We start from the raw sequence: 19,191 nt of genomic DNA on the forward strand, positions 1-19,191 counted from the left end.
AAGCTCGGGAGCCCCGGGCCGCACCGAGCCCCCGGTTCCCCTCGGTTCCCGCAGCTCTTGCAGCCGGGCTGGGCTCGGAGCGGTGCCCGAGGCGCTGCAGCCTCCCCTGCACGGAGGGAGCTCAGCCCGACCTTTGCCAGGCTTCACTCACTCCGCGCTGAGGCAGCTCCCAGCACCTCGCTCGTCCTGCCACAAAAAACAACCAAAAAGGCTCCGCAGAGAGCCAGGCGGCCCTGGGAGGTTTGTGTGTTTTATAAGGTCACCATTTTTACAGAGGATAGCACATGAAAAACATCCACTCACAAAACCGGCCGCGGCCCCGGGGCAGGGCTGGCACGAAGCCTTGAGCTGAGACTCCAGAGCCTTCCCGGCCCGCAGAGCCACAGCTCTGCCCCAGCCCTGAGGCTCTTGGCCCCAGAACCGGTGCGAGCATTCCTGGATGCAGGGCAGTGCCAAGGGGCGGCAGATTCCCAGTGGCACCAGTGAGTTCCCACTGGGACTTTGCAATTCCCACCCCCACTGCCAGTCCCTGCCCCGCTCCTCTCACTGAGGGAGAACATGAACTTTCCTCCTGGATGCCAACAGTTCCTTTGGATTTATCCCAAATCCTTACTTGGCCTTTTTTTTTTGTGTATTTTTTTTGTGGTTTTTTTTGTTTTTGTTTAAAACGTTACGCCGGCAGAAAAATCCCGAACAAAGCAGCGACACAAGAGTGGGGTGAGCAGGAAAAGAAGGGAGCAAGGGGACAGAGAGAGCACATTCACCAATGCTGGGATTCCTCCTCAGCCAGCCCTGAGCAGGGCCACGAAGGGAACCAGCAGCCGAACTGGGCGGGACAGAGCCGGCCCTGCTGTCCCACGGCACCAGAGCAGCGAGAGCGGCACCAGGGGGGAGCAGATCATCCTCAGCCGTGAGATGATCCGGGAAACGATCACTACACAGAGCTGGTGGCAGGCTGTGAATGCAGAAAGCCGCTTCAGCTGCAGCTCCCCGGATCAAAGCTCCCGGCGGCCTCCCGAGCCCGGCTCGGCTCCGGGCGTCCCGGCGGGCGTCGGGCGGATCCATCCAACGCCGCTTCCCGCCGGGCTCCGGGGGCTCGCACGCCTCGGATCCTCCCTGCTGGCCGTCAGGAGGCTTCACTGAGCCAGGCCGCCCTTCTGGCCCGTCCAGAGCTCCCGCAGCTCCACCTGGCAGCCCAGGTCCCTGAGGGCGGCCCTGGCCACGTCGTCGCAGTCGCGGTGGGCGGCGCGCGCCTCGGCGATCAGCACCTCGGCCCCCAGCGCCAGGATGGGCCCGCACAGCTCCCGGCTGCGCGACACCAGGTTCCGGATCAGCATGCACGCCTGCTTCTGGGGACAGCGAGGAGCGGGGTCACCGGGGGCTGCAGGGAGCCAGGGGGGGCACTGGGAGGGACGGGGAGCACTGGGGGCTGCAGGGAGCCATGGGGGGCTGCAGGGGTCACCGGGGGCTGCAGGGAATCAGGGGGGTCACAGGGAGCCAGGGGGGGCACTGGGGGCTGCAGGGAGCCATGGGGGGACACGGGGACACCCAGAGGTCACTGGGGGCTGCAGGGAGCCACAGGGGTCACTGGGGGCTGCAGGGAGCCACGGGGGTCACAGGGACACCCAGAGGTCACTGGGGGCTGCAGGGAGCCATGGGGGTCACTGGGGGCTGCAGGGAGCCATGGGGGTCACTGGGGTTGGTAGGGAAGCCATGGGGCCACTGGGGTCTGCAGGGGTCACTGGGGGCTGCAGGGAGCCACGGGGGGCTGCAGGGAGCCATGGGGGGCAATGGGGGCTGCAGGGAGCCATGGGGGTCACAGGAAGGGACAGGGGTCACTGGGATTGGTAGGGAAGCCATGGGGTCACTGGGGGCTGCAGGGAGGCACAGGGGTCACTGGGGGCTGCAGGGGTCACTGGGGGCTGCAGGGAGCCATGGGGGGCACTGGAGTTGGTAGGGGAGCCATGGGGGGCACTGGGGTCTGCAGGCAAGCCACGGGGTCAGTGAGTTTTATAGGGACACCCAGGGGTCCCTGGGGTCTGCAGGGAAGCCATGGGGTCAGTGAATTTTTTAGGGAAGCCCAGGGGTCAGTGAGTTTTATAGGGAAGCCCTGGGGTCAGAGGATTTGTGAAGCAAGCCCAGGGCTCAGAGGAACAGCCCTGGCTGCCCCAGCAGGTGCTGTGAGGGACCCACCTGCACGGCCACCTCTCGTGGGTGAGCCTTCATGGCCTGCAGGGCCGCCAGGGCCCCGCCGCCCTCCATGATGACGCCGCAGTTCTCGGGCTTGCGCAGGGCCAGCATGCACAGGGCAGCACAGCCCTGCTCACAGATCTGCAACACACAGGGAGCACGATCACTGCCTGCAAACCTGCCCTGCAGCCAGAGCAAAGTGGGCTTTCTTTCTTTTGATGGCACTTTTGGAGTTGTTTTTATTGTTTTGAAGTTTCTCCTGTCTTGCTGCTCTGGCGTGCAAAGCAAGGAGAGGGTTGGAATGATGACCTCAGAGATATTTCCAACCTTCATCATTTTACACCAGAGGTGTAAAACACCATCCCCACCACCCACCTGATTCAGGAATAATAAAAAATAAAACACTACAAGGTGGGAAACCCCTAAATCCACACAAACATTGGACACCACAGCCGAGCTCCTGAGGTTTATCCACTGCTCAGCTACACGCACACACCCTGCAGCTCCAGCTGAGCTCCATCCCCATCCCAGAGGGAACTCCCAGGGCCCTGGGGGGTACCTGGGGGTGGCCTGGAGGGTACCTGAGGGTTGCCCAGGTGGTGGCTGATGGCCAGCACGATGAGCTCGGTGGCCCCGGCGTCCACGATGGCGTCTTTGACGTCGTCGTTGCCGGCCACGGCGCGGATGGCGCTGAGCACCTGCCTGACCACGTCCTGCCCGGGGGGAAAGAGCAGCTCAGAAAGCAGCACGGGGAGCTGGAGAGCTCAGAGAGCCAAGCACAGCATCCCCCATTCCATGGAAACGGCTGGGGTGATTATCAGTCACAAAAACTCGACCCTCAGTCACCTCCTTGCTGCACAAGGACCTTGGAAACCTCTGCCAGATCATCAGCGAGGCTTGAAAAATCAGACATCAACCTCTGGCATTGAGCAGCTAAATGCTTTGTTGGAAAGCTCTTTCTGGTGGAAAACCAACCATTGAGTTTTTCTGGGAGCAGGCAGAGTGCCACTGGAAAAATCTCTTTGCCAGGATTTCTCTTGGGAAGCTGAGAAGCCTCAGAGAAAAAGGAAGCAATAATTATCTCATTTGCTTCTCCTGTGTTTTGCTGTTTTGGAATCTGGTTTGGAGATTGATTGGTTTAATGTGAATTGTTTTTACTTAATGACCAATCACAGCCAGGCTGTGTTGGACTCTGGAAGGAGTGAGGAGTTTTCATCCTCATTCTTCTGTCTGTATCTTTATTCTTCAGTATAGTTTTAGCACAGCATTCTTTAACAATATATTCCAACCTCAGAAGCAAAACTTTGGGAGCTCAACCAGGGGAAGAAAACCTTGGGAGCTCAGTCTGGGGAACAAAACCTGAGGAGCAAAACTTTGGGAGCTCAACCAGGGGAACAAAACTCTGGGAACAAAACCTGAGGAGCAACAAAACCTTGGGAGCTCAACCTGGGGAACAAAACTTTGGGAGCAGAACTTGGGCAACAGAAACTTTGGGAGCTCCACCTGGGGAACAAAACTTTGGGAGCTCAGTCTGGGGAACAAAACCTGAGGAGCAAAACTTTGGGAGCTCAACCAGGGGAACAAAACTTTGGGAGCAAAACTTGAGGAGCAAAAGTTGGGCAACAGAACTTTGGGAGCTCAACCTGGGGAGCAAGACCTTGGGAGAGCAACTTGCGGGAAAACAAAACCGGGATAATGAAACCTCAGGAGCACAACCTGAGGAAGGAGCCCCCCTAAATGAGTGACTTCCCAGGCCCCCCCTCTGTGTCAGACTCCTTCACTCCTCCTCTGTCTGGGGAACTCCCTCATGAAATGAACCCCGCTGCTGAGGATGAGGTGTGCCCCCAGCCCAGCCCAGCCCCAGGGGATCCCCACTGCTCACAGGGTGCTCCATGCAGTCAGCCAGCAGCGTCACCATGAAATTCAAGCCCCCCAGGTCCACGATTTCCTGGCAGAACTCATTCCTGACCGAGAGGCGAGAGAGGGTGGCACAGAGCTCGCTGAGAACCCCGGAGTTATCCCTGAAGGCTGCAGAGGAGAGAGGGGTGGAGAGGAGAGCGCAATTAACGGGGCTGACTTTGATTAATTACACAGCAGACAATGCATTTTGGTTTATGCATTCAAACAGGGCAGGTGACACCTGCTCACTCTGTTCACAATGGGCAAGAAGCAGCTGAGCAGAGACAAGAGGGCCCTAAACCTGTAAAACACTTCCTAAATACACTGAAAACACTTCCTAAATCCACTGAAAACCTGCTCTGATCATCTGACTGCTCCACAGGTTACCAGCAGCACCACACTGGCACTTTTTGGCTTTCTCAGGGCACATTTCATGGGTAGAATTAAATCCCGTTTTAGTGATAAATTCTTGAGTCACCTCCAAGGAGCTTCAAGTTATGACAATGAGAAAAGAAATCAGACAATGAGAGAAGAAATTACAAGGGGTTCCTGAGGAGAAACCACAAGGGGTTCCTGAGGAGGAATACAACACAAAAACACCATCATCAAAATCAGACACAGAATACGACAAAAAAATAAAAACAAAAACACAAAAAAATCAATATCCATCCAATAAACAAGAGAACAAGGTAGAATAATAGAAAAAGAGGACAAGAGAGAGGCCTTCCTGAGGAGGAATCACAAGGGGTTACCTGAGGAGGAATCACAAGGGTTCCTGAGGAGGAATCACAAGGGGTTCCTGAGACAGTGACAGAAGAAATCACGAGTGACTCCTGAGACAGTGACAGAAGAAATCACGAGTGATTCCTGAGACAGTGAGAGAAGGAATCACAAGTAATTCCTGAGACAATGGGAGAAGAAATCATGAGTGACTCCTGAGACAATGAGAGAAGGAATTAGAAGGGATTCAAGAGAAGAAACCACAAGTGATTCCTGAGACAGTGACAGAAGAAATCACAAGTGATTCCTTAGACAACGGGAGAAAAAAATCCCGATTCCTGAGACAACGAGAGAAGGAATCACAAGTGATTCCTGAGACAATAAGAGAAGAAACCACGAGTGATTCCCGAGAAGAAACCACGAGTGATTCTTGAGACAGTGAGCAGAAACCCCAGGTGCTTCCCCACCAGGACCAACACCCCCAGGGTCCATTTTACCTTTTGCAGCCTCAATGAGGACTCTCAAGCCGTCGTTCTCCAGGACGATCATCTTGGCGTGGTCGTGGGCGTGCCCGAAGGGCACACGGATGTCATCGTCGAACGTCATGACCCTGAGGGCCGAGGCCGCCGTCCTGACCAGCTCAGCGCTGCCGCCGTGCCGGGTGATGGCCCCAGTGAGGACAGGGAGGACGCCCCCCTTGACGAAGGCCTGCCTGTTGTGCTCGTGCTTGAGGCAGGCGTGGCGCACGCAGCGGATCCCGGCCAGCGTCACCTCGGCGTCCTCGCGCCGCTCCCGCAGGCTGCGCAGCAGCAGCTCCTGCCCCGGGGCGTCCAGCAGGTCCGGCTGTCCGTCCAGCAGGGCGGCCAGCGTGGAGAGGGCCTGGAGCAGCAGCTCCCTGTCCCCTGCAGCCAGCTGGCAGGCAGAGAGCACGGCGGGGTAGGCGCCGTTGCGGCCGGCCAGGTAGCGGAAGGCGAGCTGCTCCTTGCACTGCGCCGCGAAGGACACCAGCTCCTGGGGCAGCTGGGCCACGTCCTGCTCGGCCACGGCTCTGCTCAGGCTGTCCAGGGTCTGGGGGACACACCAAGGGTTAGTGCTGCTCCTGAGGCGTGCAGGAGGAACAGCAATGGGGCTGGTTTGGGGTTGGAAATGGGTTTGGGGTTGGAAATGGGTTTGGGGTAATGGGAGCTGCGGTTGCGCTGTTTACGGTGATTTGGATTGGTGCACACAAACCCTGGAGGGACAGGGGCTCCCAGTGCCACCACAGCTCCACTGGGCACCAGGACCAGCTCATTCCAGCTCTGGAAGTGTCCACAGCCACGCTGCACAGAGCTTGGAGCAACCTGGGCTAAGTGGGGGCTGATCCCCACCTCGTCCCCAGCGCAGAGCCACGTCCTGTCACCCACAGGACACCTCCAGGGATGGGGACCCCAAACCTCCCTGAGCACCCTCCCCACGAGGAAATCCCTCCTGCTGTCCCACCCTGAGGCTGTTCCCTCCTGTGCCCAGCCCCACCTCACCTCCACAGAGCCTTCCCTGCGAAGCGCAAGGAGCTCTTGGAACGTTTTCTATTTGCAGAAGAAATGGGATTAACTGCCTGAAGAGCTCCCAGAGAAATGGGGCAGAGGCAGAAGTTGGCCTAGTATTTATGTTATTACTATTATTCTTATATAACCCTGAGAAAGAGAGCAGCAGTTTGTGCTCCTACCAGCAGGATTTGATGCTTTTGCCTCTGCCCGTTCTCAGAGGCAGGAGGCCTCACGGCTTTCACAATATTGCTCAGGTCCACACCTAAAAGAGAGAAATAAAACCAAGTTTAATACTGGTTCCAGGATAATTAGAGTCAAATAAACAGTATTAGTTCCAGTTCTAGGGAAAAGCTGCCAAGGTAGCCGCAGAGAACAAAGATGAACTTGTAAAGATGCTGAAATGTTCAGTTCTGACTGTAAGGTCAGATTCTGCCTGGAACAAAGCTAGATGTCAGTTGAGGGGGGAAAAAAATAAGGAATTCTATTTCACTGACCAAATTTTGCCCTCCAGCTTCCCTCTAAGCAGTTTTGCAGTCATAATTAATCCAGAAAACCAGGTCAGCATTAATGGTGTCTCTGTTCCACTTCACAAAGGCTCCTTTGCAATGCTGCACGACCCACCTTTGCCTGCAGGACTCCTTTAAACCCCGAGGGTTTGTAAGAGCCCAGCCTGCAGCGTGCACTCTGTACCTTGGGACTCGAACTGCAGCACGGCTTCCCTCACGGCCTCCTCGGGCTCCATCTCGAACTCGGTGATGTTCTCCTGCACCGCATCGTCAAACGTCTCCTGGGCGATCTGCTTGGAGCCCATGGCGCCGGGATGGGCCGGATCCACCTCCGTGTCCTGCTGCTGGCAGAGGGCACAGCTCGTTTCGGTGCAAAACCTTTCTAAAAATGCCCGGCAGGGCCCGAGCGAGGGGCTGGTTCTTCCCTGAGACAAAGGCTCAGAACTCTGAATCAAAGACACAGCCGGGGTTTTATTTAATGGGGAAACCACGGCAGGGAAGAGGGATAAGGGGATATTTCAGCAGCATCCCCGGGTTTCCGTGGGGTTTCGGAGCTGTCACCGTGACGGGGCTCTCGCTGCAGCACTGAGGGCACCGCGCCCGCTCACGGCCCCGGCCCTCAGCCCGCCCTGCTCCCGCTTCCCCCGGAGCATCCCACACCCCTCAGCCTGCCCGGCAGCTCCCAGAGACGCGGAGAGGGCCCCGAAGGAAGGCGGCGGTGCCGGGGGAGCTCCGGGGCGCACCCGCGGCCCCTCCGCCCCTCACGACCCACCTGGGCTCCCGCCGGCCGCCCCCGCCGGACAAAAGGCGAGGGCGGGACGGCCCCGCTCGGCCGCCGTAGCGCTCTCTGCGCACGCGCCGCGGCCCCGATTCGCACCGCTCGCCCTCACGCCGAACGAAAAAGAACGCGGGGGGACGGCAACGCGCATGCGCGCCGCTCCCGCGCCCGGCCGCTCCCACGCACGCGCAGTAGGCGCAGCGTGCCCGGGCGCGCCCTCAGGGCAGCCGCCGTTCCCTCAGAACGGGAGGCCGCGGGCCGCTCCCCTCGCTCCCGTCCCGCTTACCGGCAGCGCGCCCGCACCGTTAGTACCGCCCCGCGCCCGCCGGCAGGGGATGAGGCGGCTCCGCGCGGCGCAGGCGCGGCGGGAGGGGGCGGGACACGGGGGCGCGGTTAACGCATGAGGAGGCGTGGCTCGTGTGGAGGAGAAGGCGTGGTTATACCGGCGTGGGGCGTGGCCTAGAAAGAGGCGTGACCACCCGCGGTCTCCGTGAGCCCCGGGAGCGGCGGGAGGGGCGTGGCCATCTGCGGGAGGGGAGTGTCTACCGGCGAAGGGGGCGGGGCCAGTGAGGCCCCGGTGTGGCGGGAGTCGGCGGCGGCGCCGGGGCTGCCTCGGTGAGAGCGGGCCGGGCTCGGGCTCCGGTTCCTCCTCCCGGCGCTGCGCGGGGGGCGGCGGCGGGGAAGCGTGAGGCTCCCCTCAGGCTGCGCCTCCCCTCAGGCCGCGGCGGGAGCCCGGGCCCGCGGCAGGCCGTGCCCCGGTGCCGTGAGGGGAAGATGGCCTCTCGCAGGATCACCCGCGACACGTTCGAGGCCGTGGTGCAGGACAAGGTGAAGCGGTACCGGAGCGGTGCCGTGGGGGATCCCGTCCATCGTTTCCCAGGTAGGAGAGCCGGGATGGCGGGAGCAGCCCGGCAGCGCCTGCCATTGATTGATTAATTAATTAATTAATTGGCCCGGCGCCGGTGTTTTTCCACATCCGTTTTTATGGCAGAGGCAGGAGAACAGCTGGGCACCGTAACGGGGGGATAAAAAATGGGAATGGAGACAAAGGAATTGTCTTCGGCATCGCGGAGCGGGTCCGGCTCCAGGCGGGTCCCAGGCCGGGGCTGCGGGATGCAGGGCTGGGGAGGGCTGAGAGGTGAAATAAATGTAAAAATGCCCTGGAAGCCTCTGGGGCTTTGTGCTTGGTGTTGTTTTTGGGGGAAAAAGGTCAAAGCAGGGCACTGAGCTCGTGAATGTAACACAAAATGTGGTCCCTAAATTTGGGATGTAAAATGTCCAGCAAGACACTGGGGTTGCATTTGCAGGGATGGACGTTCACAGCAGAGCTTTAAAATGAAGTCTGTTATTTTTAGAAGAAATCATTTGTATTAAACACTTCTTTTTATTTTTTTCTAAGTATTTTTTACTTTCTGAATTGAACTTTTGGGATTGGGGAACAAGGGTCTTGGATAATGAGAATTTCCTGCAGGAATGAGAGAATTGTGGTTGAGTTTGTAGAAAATCCGAGTTTGTGTCCAGCTGTGGAATGGGAATTCTGGTCTGGTTGACAAACCCAAAGCTTGGAATCGCTGGTCTTGGAGGTCTTTGACAATTTCTAAAATCTGGGGAAGCTGAAAGTTCAGTGTTCTGCTGGTTTTTATGCCTCAAGTAGAAGATCAAGTCTTGAGAAAGCCGCGAGCAACGAAAAATTTGACTTGGAGAAGAACTTGAGCTCTTGAATTTAGGGATTGGAATATGGGGATGGGAAAATGCTGGTGTGGATTTCCTTCAGAAATCCCCTGATTTTGACTCTTTCCAACCTCTCATTTCATTTCTTTGCCCAGCTCCCTCCCGGCTGCCCCGACCCCGCTACAACGAGAGCTTCCAGCACGACGGGCGCTTCCCTCACGCCAACTGCCAGCACGAGGACTGGAGCCAGGAGCCCGGGGAGGATTATCCAGGGGAGAACTACCCCGGGGAGGATTACCCCAGGGAGGATTATCCCGGGGAGAATTACCCCGGGGAGAATTACCCCGGCCCCTCCTACCGCGCCGCCAGCCCCCTGCTCCGCAAGGAGAATTATTTCCACGGACATTTCTCCCGCCCTGCGCCCCGGGAGCGGGAATTCAGCCAGGATTACAGGAAATTTGGCCGTGCAGCTGCCCCCAGCAGGGAATTTGGGCAGCACCCCGCTCCCCACGGCCGGGAGTACCGGGAGTACCGGGAGCGGGATTACGGGCAGCAGCGGCAGCGGGATTACGGCCCCTCGGATTGCTGGGAAGCTGGCGGGCAGCACGCAGCGGGGTTCGGCTCCTCGGAGCTTTTGGGGGATTTCAGGTCTCCTGGGCTGATGGAGGAGGAGGAGGAGCAGGAGTACGAGGCGGAGGACGGCGAGTTCCGGGCGCCGCCGCGCAGGGGAGGCGTGGGCAGGGGGAGAGCGCTCAGGGGGAAACGCCTCACCAGGGGGGTGGTGAAAGCCAAGGTGTTCAAAGGAGACCTCAAAAGCCCCCTCAAGAAGTGGAGTGTGAAGAAAGCACAGCCGGGCCTGGATCCCAAAGCTCTGGAGCAGCCTCTGGAAGTTGCTGAGCACCCCGAGCAGAGGCCGGCGCCCCTCCAGCAGCGCCCCAGCCCCAAGCTGCCCCCGCACCCCGCGGCGCCCCAGAGAGCCGTCCTGAGGCTGCCAAAACCCACCCACGTCTTCAGGAACCTCAACTTCGACCTGGTGGATAAATCTGACATTTTCTCCACCTTCGGCATGGAGATCATCAAGTGGGCCGGGTTCCACGCCATCAAGAACGACGCCGAGTTCTCGCGGCTCTTCGGGGCCCTCTTCGAGCTGGAGACAGAGACCTGTGCCAAGATGTTGGCCTCCTTCAAGTGCTCCCTGAGGCCAGAGCACAGGGATTATTGCTTCTTCACCATCAAGAGCTTGCAGCACGCCGCCCTGAAAACCCCCAAGGTGGACAACGAGTTCTTGAACATGCTGCTGGACAAGGGGGCGGTGAAAACCAAGAATTGCTTCTTTGAGATCATCAAACCTTTCGATAAATACATCATGAGGCTCCAGGACCGCCTGCTCAAGGGGGTGACCCCTCTGCTGATGGCCTGCAACGCCTACGAGCTGAGCCTCAAAACCAACGGCTTTGGCGACCCCAGGGACATGGCCAACGCCTTCGAGACCACCGTGTCCCTGTGCAGGAAATCCCTGGCCCTGCTGGGCCAGACCTTCGCTCTGGCCTCTGTTTTCAGGCAGGAGAAAATCCTGGAGGCCGTGGGGCTGCAGGAGATGGCCCCGGCGCCCACGGCCTTCCCCAATTTCGATGACTCCACGCTCTTTGGGAGGGAGTACATCGAGAACTTGAAGGCTTGGCTGGAGAAGAGCGGCTATCCCATCCAGATGAAACGGGCAGGGCCCGCCGAGCAGCTGCAGACAGCCTCCCCCGAGGCCAGAGGTAGCAGGGAAGGGAGGGGCTCTGCAGGGTGGGGTGCGTGGCTGTGGTTTGGTTAGGGCAGGAATTCCTGGCTCTGGGAATTCCAGGAGAGTGCCACTCAGGGAGGGAGTTCCAGGTGAATCCCAGGCAGGGCTGGAATTCCAGGTGAATCCAAATTAGAGCTGGGGCAGGGAGGGAATTCCAGGTGAATCCCACTCAGGGAGGGAATTCCAGGTGAGTCCCACTCAGGGATGGAATTCCAGGTGAATCCCACTCAGGGAGGGAATTCCAGGTGAATCCCACTCAGGGAGGGAATTCCAGGTGAGTCCCACTCAGGGATGGAATTCCAGGTGAATCCAAATCAGGGAGGGAATTCCAGGTGAATCCCAGTCATAACTGGAGCAGGGAAGGAATTCCAGGTGAATCCAAATCAGGGAGGGAATTCCAGGTGAATCCCAGTCAGGGAGGGAATTCCAGGTGAATCCCAGGCAGAACTGGAGTAGGGATGGAATTCCAAGTGAATCCAAATTAGAGCTGGGGCAGGGAGGGAATTCCAGATGAATCCAAATCAGGGAGGGAATTCCAGGTGAATCCCAGTCAGAACTGGAGCAGGGATGGAATTCCAGGTAAATCCCAGTCAGGGAGGGAATTCCAGGTGAATCCCAGTCAGAACTGGAGCAGGGATGGAATTCCAGGTAAATCCCAGTCAGGGAGGGAATTCCAGGTGAATCCCAGGCAGAACTGGAGCAGGGATGGAATTCCAGGTGAATCCAAATCAGGGCTGGAATTCCAGGTGAATCCCAGTCAGGACTGGAATTCCAGGTGAATCCCAGCAGGGATCTGTGGGAGTTTCTGTGGTGAAATCATGTCCTTCCTTCTCTTTCTCTCTTAAATCCAAGATTTTCACCCCAATTTCAGCACCTCAAGGCAGGGAAACCAGGACCAACCTGGAACTGCCTAATTGCAGAGTAAATATTTGCATATATGCAAATCTGGGGATGTCACCCTCAGCACTTGAATCAGATCCAGGTGCATTCCCTTGGAGATGTTCAAATCCCATCCCTGGGCTGGGCCAGTGCTTCCTCCTGCCTAAAACATCCTTAATTCATCCTGATTTTTTCTTAATTAATCCTGTTTTTTTCCTAAAAATCTGTTTTTTTTTCTTGAGCCTCACATCCTTTCTCAGGGAGATTTTGCAGCACTGGCACCAAATGGTTAAAAATTTGTCAGAGCAGCTTTCAAATAAACTGATTTTCCACAAAAACTCCTTTTGCTGCATGAAGAAATTGCATTTTAAGGATGATTCCAGACATTGGTTTTTAATTAATGATAAAGTTTTGATTTTTGGGGGGGATTTATATTTATTTTATATTTATTTATTTATTTATTTGGGGGGGATTTTTAATGGGATTTATTTCTCCCCACAGCCCCCCAACGAGCTGACAGGAAGGTTCTGGAAACAATTGAGAAGCTGGTGAGCAGCATCGTGGCAGGAACTTTATCTGCCAAGGACAGGAATGCCCAGAAAAACTCTCCTGAATATTGGTGGGTGTGTGGGAACTGGCTGGCAAATTTAGATTAAATTAATTAAAACTTCATCCTTTCACTCAGTGGGAATGATCAAAGCCTGTTGTGTATTTTTTTTTTAGTTTTTATTTTAGGTTTTTTAGGTTGTTTTTTTTTTTAATTTTTTTTTAGTTTTGTTTTTTTTTTTTTTTATTTTAGGGGGGAAATGTTTTCCTGGCCTTAATTATCCCTGGAAACGATCCTGGTGTTTGTGTTGTTGCCTTTGATGTGCCAATAATGGCTCTTGATGCTCCAAATTCCAAGTTTTCAAAGGAAATTTGCATTTTAAGAGCAAATCCAGGTGATGGAGACACCCAGCAAGGTACCAGGGTTTCGAATTCCAGGGAAAATGTTGGAAAAGGAGGAGCTGAGGCACCTCCAGCTGTGTGAGCTGATGAATTCCTGTCAATTATTTCTTTCCTTGATCCCAGAAAAACCTGCTCAGCCTCATGCTGAACACCTGGAAAAAAAACCAAACTGGGATGCTGAGGGGGTTTGACTCCAAAAATGGAGATTTTCAGCTGATTTCTCCTGGGTTTTCTGTGTTTCTCAGGTTCCTGTGTGACAAGGAATGCAAATATCACAGGCTGAGGCTGGAAAAATGGAGATTTTCAGCTGATTTCTCCTTTTTTCCCTGTCTTTCTCAGGTTCCTGTGTGATGAGGAGTACAAATCTTAGGCTGAGGCTGTAAATATGGAGATTTTAATCAGATTTCTTCTTTTTTCCCTGTGTTTCTCAGGTTCCTGTGTGATGAGGAGAGCCTGGAGTACAAATACCACAGGCTGAGGCTGTAAATATTGAGATTTTAATCAGATTTCTCCTTTTTTCCCTGTGTTTCTCAGGTTCCTGTGTGATGAGGAGAGCCTGGAGTACAAATACCACAGGCTGAGGCTGTAAATATTGAGATTTTAATCAGATTTCTCCTTTTTTCCCTGTGTTTCTCAGGTTCCTGTTTAATGAGGAGAGCCTGGAGTACAAATACTACAGGCTGAGGCTGTAAAAATGGAGATTTTCAGCTGATTTTTCCTTTTCCTGTGTGATGAGGAGTACAAATCTTAGACTGAGGCTGTAAATATTGAGATTTTAATCAGATTTCTCCTTTTTTCCCTGTGTTTCTCAGGTTCCTGTGTGATGAGGAGAGCCTGGAGTACAAATACCACAGGCTGAGGCTGTAAATATTGAGATTTTAATCAGATTTCTCCTTTTTTCCCTGTGTTTCTCAGGTTCCTGTGTGATGAGGAGAGCCTGGAGTACAAATACCACAGGCTGAGGCTGTAAATATTGAGATTTTAATCAGATTTCTCCTTTTTTCCCTGTGTTTCTCAGGTTCCTGTTTAATGAGGAGAGCCTGGAGTACAAATACTACAGGCTGAGGCTGTAAAAATGGAGATTTTCAGCTGATTTTTCCTTTTCCTGTGTGATGAGGAGTACAAATCTTAGACTGAGGCTGTAAATATTGAGATTTTAATCAGATTTCTCCTTTTTTCCCTGTGTTTCTCAGGTTCCTGTGTGATGAGGAGAGCCTGGAGTACAAGTACTACAGGCTGAGGCTGTCAGAGGTGCAGAGGAGCAGCCTGGCAGGGGAGGCAGCAGCCCCAGAGTCCCTGAGGGCCATGCTCTATGCCAGGAGGGTGGCCAGCATCAAAAGGAGACTTTTCAAGAGGAAAAAAAAACCTGGGCTCGTCCCTGCCCGTGCCAGGAAGGTGAGGAGGGCAAACAGTGGCAGCCAGAGCCTGCTGTCAGCTGGCACAGGAGTGAAACAGCCAGAGCAGAATCTGTCAGGAGTGAAACAGCCAGAGCAGAATCTGTCAGGAGTGAAACAGCCAGAGCAGAATCTGTCAGGAGTGAAACAGCCAGAGCAGAATCTGTCAGGAGTGAAACAGCCAGAGCAGAATCTGTCAGGAGTGAAACACCCAGACCTAAATCTGTCAGCTGGTACAGGGCTGAAACAGCCAGACCAAAATCTTCCAGCTGGCACAGGAATGAAACACTCAGAGAAAAATCTCCCAGCTGGCACAGGGCTGGAACAGCCAGACAGAAATCTGTCAGCTGGCACAGGGCTGGAACAGCCACACCAAAATCTTGCAGTTGGCACAGGAATGAAACAGTCAGAGCAAAATGTTCCAGCTGGCACAGGGCTGAAACAGCCAGAGCAGAATCTGTCAGGAATGAAACACTCAGAGCAAAATCTGTCAGCTGGCACAGGAGTGAAACACCCAGACAAAAATGTTCCAGCTGGCACAGGGCTGGAACAGCCACACCAAAATCTCCCAGCTGGCACAGGAGTGAAACAACCAGACCAAAATCTGTCAGCTGGCACAGGAGTGAAACACCCAGACCAAAATCTCCCAGCTGGCACAGGAGTGAAACACCCAGACAAAAATGTTCCAGCTGGTACAGGGCTGGAACAGCCACACCAAAATCTTCCAGCTGGCACAGGAATAAAACACCCAGACCAAAATCTCCCAGCTGGCACAGGAATGAAACACCCAGACCAAAATCTCCCAGCTGGCACAGGAGTGAAACACCCAGACCAAAATGTTCCAGCTGGCACAGGAATAAAACACCCAGACCAGATTCTCCCAGCTGGCACAGGAGTGAAACAGCCCCACCAAATTCTCCCAGCGGTCACAGGGCTGGCACAGCCCCACCAAATTCTCCCAGCTGGCACAGGGCTGGCACAGCCCCACCAGTCTCTCCCAGCTGGCACAGGGCTGGCACAGCAGAGTGCTGCAGGTGCCGAGGTTGGCCTGGCCCAGCCTGGCCCGGGTGCCCCCTGTGCCCCCCAAGGTGCCAGCAGCAGCTCCCAGGTGCCCCCGGCCGCAGAGGGAAGAGCAGATCCCGAGGGGTTGGCGGCAGATCCCGAGCTCCTCCTGCCACTGGGATCGCAGTTTGCTGATGGTGAGTGGGGCCTGGGGCTGGGAACTGGAGTTACAGAAGGGAAAATAAACTGGGGCTGGATTGGGAATTGGAATTACAGCAGGGAAAATAAAATGGGATTAGATTGGGAATTTTAGATTATATCCGGGAAAACAAACTGGGGTTGGATTGGGAATTTTAGATTATATCCAGGAAAACAAACTGGGGTTGGATTGGGAATTTTAGATTATATCCAGGAAAACAAACTGGGGTTGGATTGGGAATTTGGAATTATAGCAGGGAAAATAAACTGGAGTTGGATTGGGAATTGGAATTACAGCAGGGAAAATAAACTGGGGTTGGATTGGGAATTGTGAATTACAGCAGGGAAAATAAACTGGGGTTGGATTGGGAATTGGAATTACAGCAGGGAAAATAAAATGGGATTAGATTGGGAATTGTGAATTATAGCAGGGAAAATAAACTGGGGTTGGATTGGGAATTGTGAATTATATCCATGAAAAACAAACAGGGGTTCGATTAGGAATTGGAATTACAGCAGGGAAAATAAACTGGGATTAAATTGGGAATTTTGAATTATATCCGGGAAAAACAAACAGGAGTTAAATTGGGAATTGAAATTATAGCAAGGAAAATAAACTGGGGTTGGAAATTGGAATTACAGCAGGGAAAATAAACTGGGGTTGGATTGGGAATTTTGAGTTTTATCTGGGAAAAACAAACAGGGGTTAGATTGGGAATTGAAATTATAGCAGAAAAACAAACAGGGGTTAGATTGGGAATTTTAAATTATAGCAGAAAAACAAACTGGGGTTAGATTGGGAATTTTAAACTTTGTCCAGAAAAAACCCCAAATTTCTCCTGCAATCCACAAAGAGAATTCCTGCAGGAACCCCCAGCACCCATTTCTTTAATCCTGAATTTATGGAGTGGGTGGTTCTCACCTGCCCTGATTTGGGGTTAGATTTGAAATTTTAAATTCTAGCAGAAAAAGAACCCAAATTTCTCCTGCAATCCACAAACAGAATTCCTGCAGGAACCCCCAGCCCCATTTCTTGCCCCCTGAATTTTGCACTCTCAGCCCTCCCTGCCCTTTTTGACCAGCCCGTTTTGCTCCTTGCAGTGGATGCCAAAACCATGGAGACCGCAGAGAAGCTGGCCAGGTTTGTGGCTCAGGTAGGGCCGGAGATTGAGCAGTTCAGCATTGACAACAGTGCAGATAACCCCGAGCTCTGGTGAGTCCCAGCTCCTCCCTCCCCACTCCTGCTCCATTTGGGGTTTTGGAATTATTTGGAATTTTGGATTTAGGGGCAGCACCTGCGTTCGCGGTGAATAACTGAAATAGCTCAGAAAATAAAAAACATTTATGCATAAATATCTTGATTTATTTTTGTGCCTAATCACCAAGCTGAACCCTGAAACTGGGAATTTTCAACATGATTCCAATGAATTCATTTGACCTTCATTTCCCTGCATTTTTGACCTTATTTCCCTGCATTTTTGACCTTATTTCCCCTGAACTTTGACCATATTTCCCTGCATTTTTGACCTTATTTTCCCCTGGATTTTTGACCTTATTTTCCCCTGGATTTTTGACCTTGTTTTCCTTGCATTTTCGACCTTATTTCCCCTGCATTTTTACCCTTATCCCCCTGCTTTTTACCCTTATTTCCCCTGCATTTTTGACCTTGTTTCTACTTGATTTTTCACCTTATCTCTCTGGCTTTTTGACCTTATTTCCCCTGCATTTTCCCCCTTTTCCCCCCTCATTTTTCCCCCTTTTCCCCCCTCATTTTTTCCTCTTTTCCCCCCTCATTTTTTCCTCTTTTCCCCCTTCATTTTCCCCCTTTCCCCCCCTCATTTTTCCCCCTTTCCCCCCCTCATTTTTCCCCCTTTCCCCCCCTCATTTTTCCCCCTTTTCCCCCCTCATTTTTCCCCCTTTTCCCCCCTCATTTTTCCCCCTTTTCCCCCCTCATTTTTCCCCCTTTTCCCCCCTCATTTTTCCCCCTTTTCCCCCCTCATTTTTCCCCCTTTTCCCCCCTCATTTTTCCCCCTTTTCCCCCCTCATTTTTCCCCCTTTTCCCCCCTCATTTTTTCCTCTTTTCCCCCCTCATTTTTCCCCCCTTTCCCCTCCTCATTTTTCCCCCTTTCCCCCCCTCATTTTTCCCCCTTTCCCCCCCTCATTTTTCCCCCTTTCCCCCCCTCATTTTTCCCCCTTTCCCCCCCTCATTTTTCCCCCTTTCCCCCCCTCATTTTTCCCCCTTTCCCCCCCTCATTTTTCCCCCTTTCCCCCCCTCATTTTTCCCCCTTTCCCCCCTCATTTTTTCCCCATTTTTCCCCCTTTTCCCCCCTCATTTTCCCCCTTTTCCCCCCTCATTTTCCCCCTTTTCCCCCCTCATTTTCCCCCTTTTCCCCCCTCATTTTTCCCCCTTTCCCCCCCTCATTTTTCCCCCTTTTCCCCCCTCATTTTTCCCCCTTTCCCCCCCTCATTTTTCCCCCTTCCCCCCCCTCATTTTTCCCCCTTTCCCCCCCTCATTTTTCCCCCTTTCCCCCCCTCATTTTTCCCCCTTTCCCCCCCTCATTTTTCCCCCTTTCCCCCCCTCATTTTTCCCCCTTTTCCCCCCTCATTTTTCCCCCTTTTCCCCCCTCATTTTTCCCCCTTTTCCCCCCTCATTTTTCCCCCTTTTCCCCCCTCATTTTTCCCCCTTTTCCCCCCTCATTTTCCCCCTTTTCCCCCCTCATTTTTCCCCCTTTTCCCCCCTCATTTTCCCCCTTTTCCCCCCTCATTTTCCCCCTTTTCCCCCCTCATTTTTCCCCCTTTTCCCCCCTCATTTTTCCCCCTTTTCCCCCCTCATTTTTCCCCCTTTTCCCCCCTCATTTTTCCCCCTTTTCCCCCCTCATTTTTCCCCCTTTTCCCCCCTCATTTTTTCCCCTTTTCCCCCCTCATTTTCCCCCTTTTCCCCCCTCATTTTTCCCTCTTTTCCCCCCTCATTTTTCCCTCTTTTCCCCCCTCATTTTTCCCTCTTTTCCCCCCTCATTTTTTCCCCTTTTCCCCCCTCATTTTTTCCCCTTTTCCCCCCTCATTTTTTCCCCTTTTCCCCCCTCATTTTTTCCCCTTTTCCCCCCTCATTTTTTCCCCTTTTCCCCCCTCATTTTTTCCCCTTTTCCCCCCTCATTTTTCCCCCTTTTTCCCCTCATTTTTCCCCCTTTTCCCCCCTCATTTTTTCCTCTTTCCCCCCTCATTTTTCCCCGTTTTCCCCTCATTTTTCCCCTCCCATCTCCTCACCCCAGGTTCCTGCAGGACCAAACCAGCCCCGCCTTCAAATTCTACCGCATGAAAGTCCTGGAGCTCTGTCCCTCCATCACCTTCAGCCCCGAGGCTGCAGAAGCTGCCAGAGCCGCAGGGACAGCCCTGGACACCGAGGAGGACGAGGAGGAAGAGGAGGAGGACGAAGACGAAGAAGAAGAAGAGGAAGAAGAAGCTGAGTTTGAACCCTCCCAAGCTGATGAGGAGGATGAGGATGATGAGGAGGACGTGGCAGCAGGTAGAAGGGTGACAAAGCTAGAGGAAGATGTGGTGTCCCTGGCAGGAGAGGAGGTGTCAGGAGGTGAAGTGCAGCTCTCCAGCCCCTCTGACGGCGCTGTCCCAAATCTGTCGACACAGGCACCCCCCGGCCCGGGCCCCGGCGCGCGCTTCCCCCGCAAACGCGTCA

The 19,191-nt window shown here is 54.1% G+C and overlaps 2 protein-coding genes across 3 annotated transcripts in view; one reads left to right on the forward strand and one right to left on the reverse strand.

The window, feature by feature from the left end:
- Positions 1–256: 256 nt before the first annotated feature.
- On the reverse strand, positions 257–7,667 carry ARMC6 (armadillo repeat containing 6). 2 transcript variants are annotated; one of them, XM_084220937.1, is made up of 8 exons: positions 7,614–7,667; positions 7,026–7,182; positions 6,515–6,597; positions 5,307–5,877; positions 4,073–4,218; positions 2,772–2,903; positions 2,194–2,331; positions 257–1,346 (listed from the first exon to the last, which is right to left on the reverse strand). In XM_084220937.1, exons 2-8 carry the CDS (start codon positions 7,144–7,146, stop codon positions 1,137–1,139), a joined length of 1,401 nt encoding a protein of 466 aa, XP_084077063.1. In that variant the 5' UTR covers positions 7,147–7,182; positions 7,614–7,667; the 3' UTR covers positions 257–1,136. The 2 variants fall into 2 exon arrangements, with proteins under 2 accessions (XP_084077063.1, XP_084077062.1); XM_084220936.1 differs by having other exon boundaries at positions 257–1,349.
- Positions 7,668–8,236: 569 nt separating this feature from the next.
- The window catches only part of SUGP2 (SURP and G-patch domain containing 2), a gene marked incomplete at its 3' end in the record, with an annotated part of 15,116 nt that continues 4,161 nt past the window's right edge, over positions 8,237–19,191 (forward strand). The window contains exons 1-7 of the mRNA XM_084220963.1: positions 8,237–8,499; positions 9,446–11,053; positions 12,460–12,577; positions 14,100–15,499; positions 16,602–16,713; positions 18,770–19,023; positions 19,143–19,187. Coding sequence (XP_084077089.1) covers positions 8,394–8,499; positions 9,446–11,053; positions 12,460–12,577; positions 14,100–15,499; positions 16,602–16,713; positions 18,770–19,023; positions 19,143–19,187 — 3,643 coding nt within the window. The 5' untranslated portion in view covers positions 8,237–8,393. The remainder of the gene's footprint in view (positions 8,500–9,445; positions 11,054–12,459; positions 12,578–14,099; positions 15,500–16,601; positions 16,714–18,769; positions 19,024–19,142; positions 19,188–19,191) is intronic.

The sequence above is a fragment of the Fringilla coelebs genome (assembly GCF_963513975.1).
Source record: "Fringilla coelebs genome assembly, chromosome: 24".
NCBI classification, from domain to species: domain Eukaryota; kingdom Metazoa; phylum Chordata; class Aves; order Passeriformes; family Fringillidae; genus Fringilla; species Fringilla coelebs.

Excerpts from the sequence above, each read along its gene's own strand:
- ARMC6 (XM_084220936.1), bottom strand. The coding sequence starts at position 7,146 with ATGGGCTCCAAGCAGATCGCCCAGGAGACGTTTGACGATGCGGTGCAG. Across the intron at positions 5,878-6,514 it reads AAAAGCATCAAATCCTGCTG|ACCCTGGACAGCCTGAGCAG; the intron begins GTAGGAGCACAA and ends TGTGTCCCCCAG. Across the intron at positions 1,350-2,193 it reads CACGAGAGGTGGCCGTGCAG|AAGCAGGCGTGCATGCTGAT; the intron begins GTGGGTCCCTCA and ends CGCTGTCCCCAG.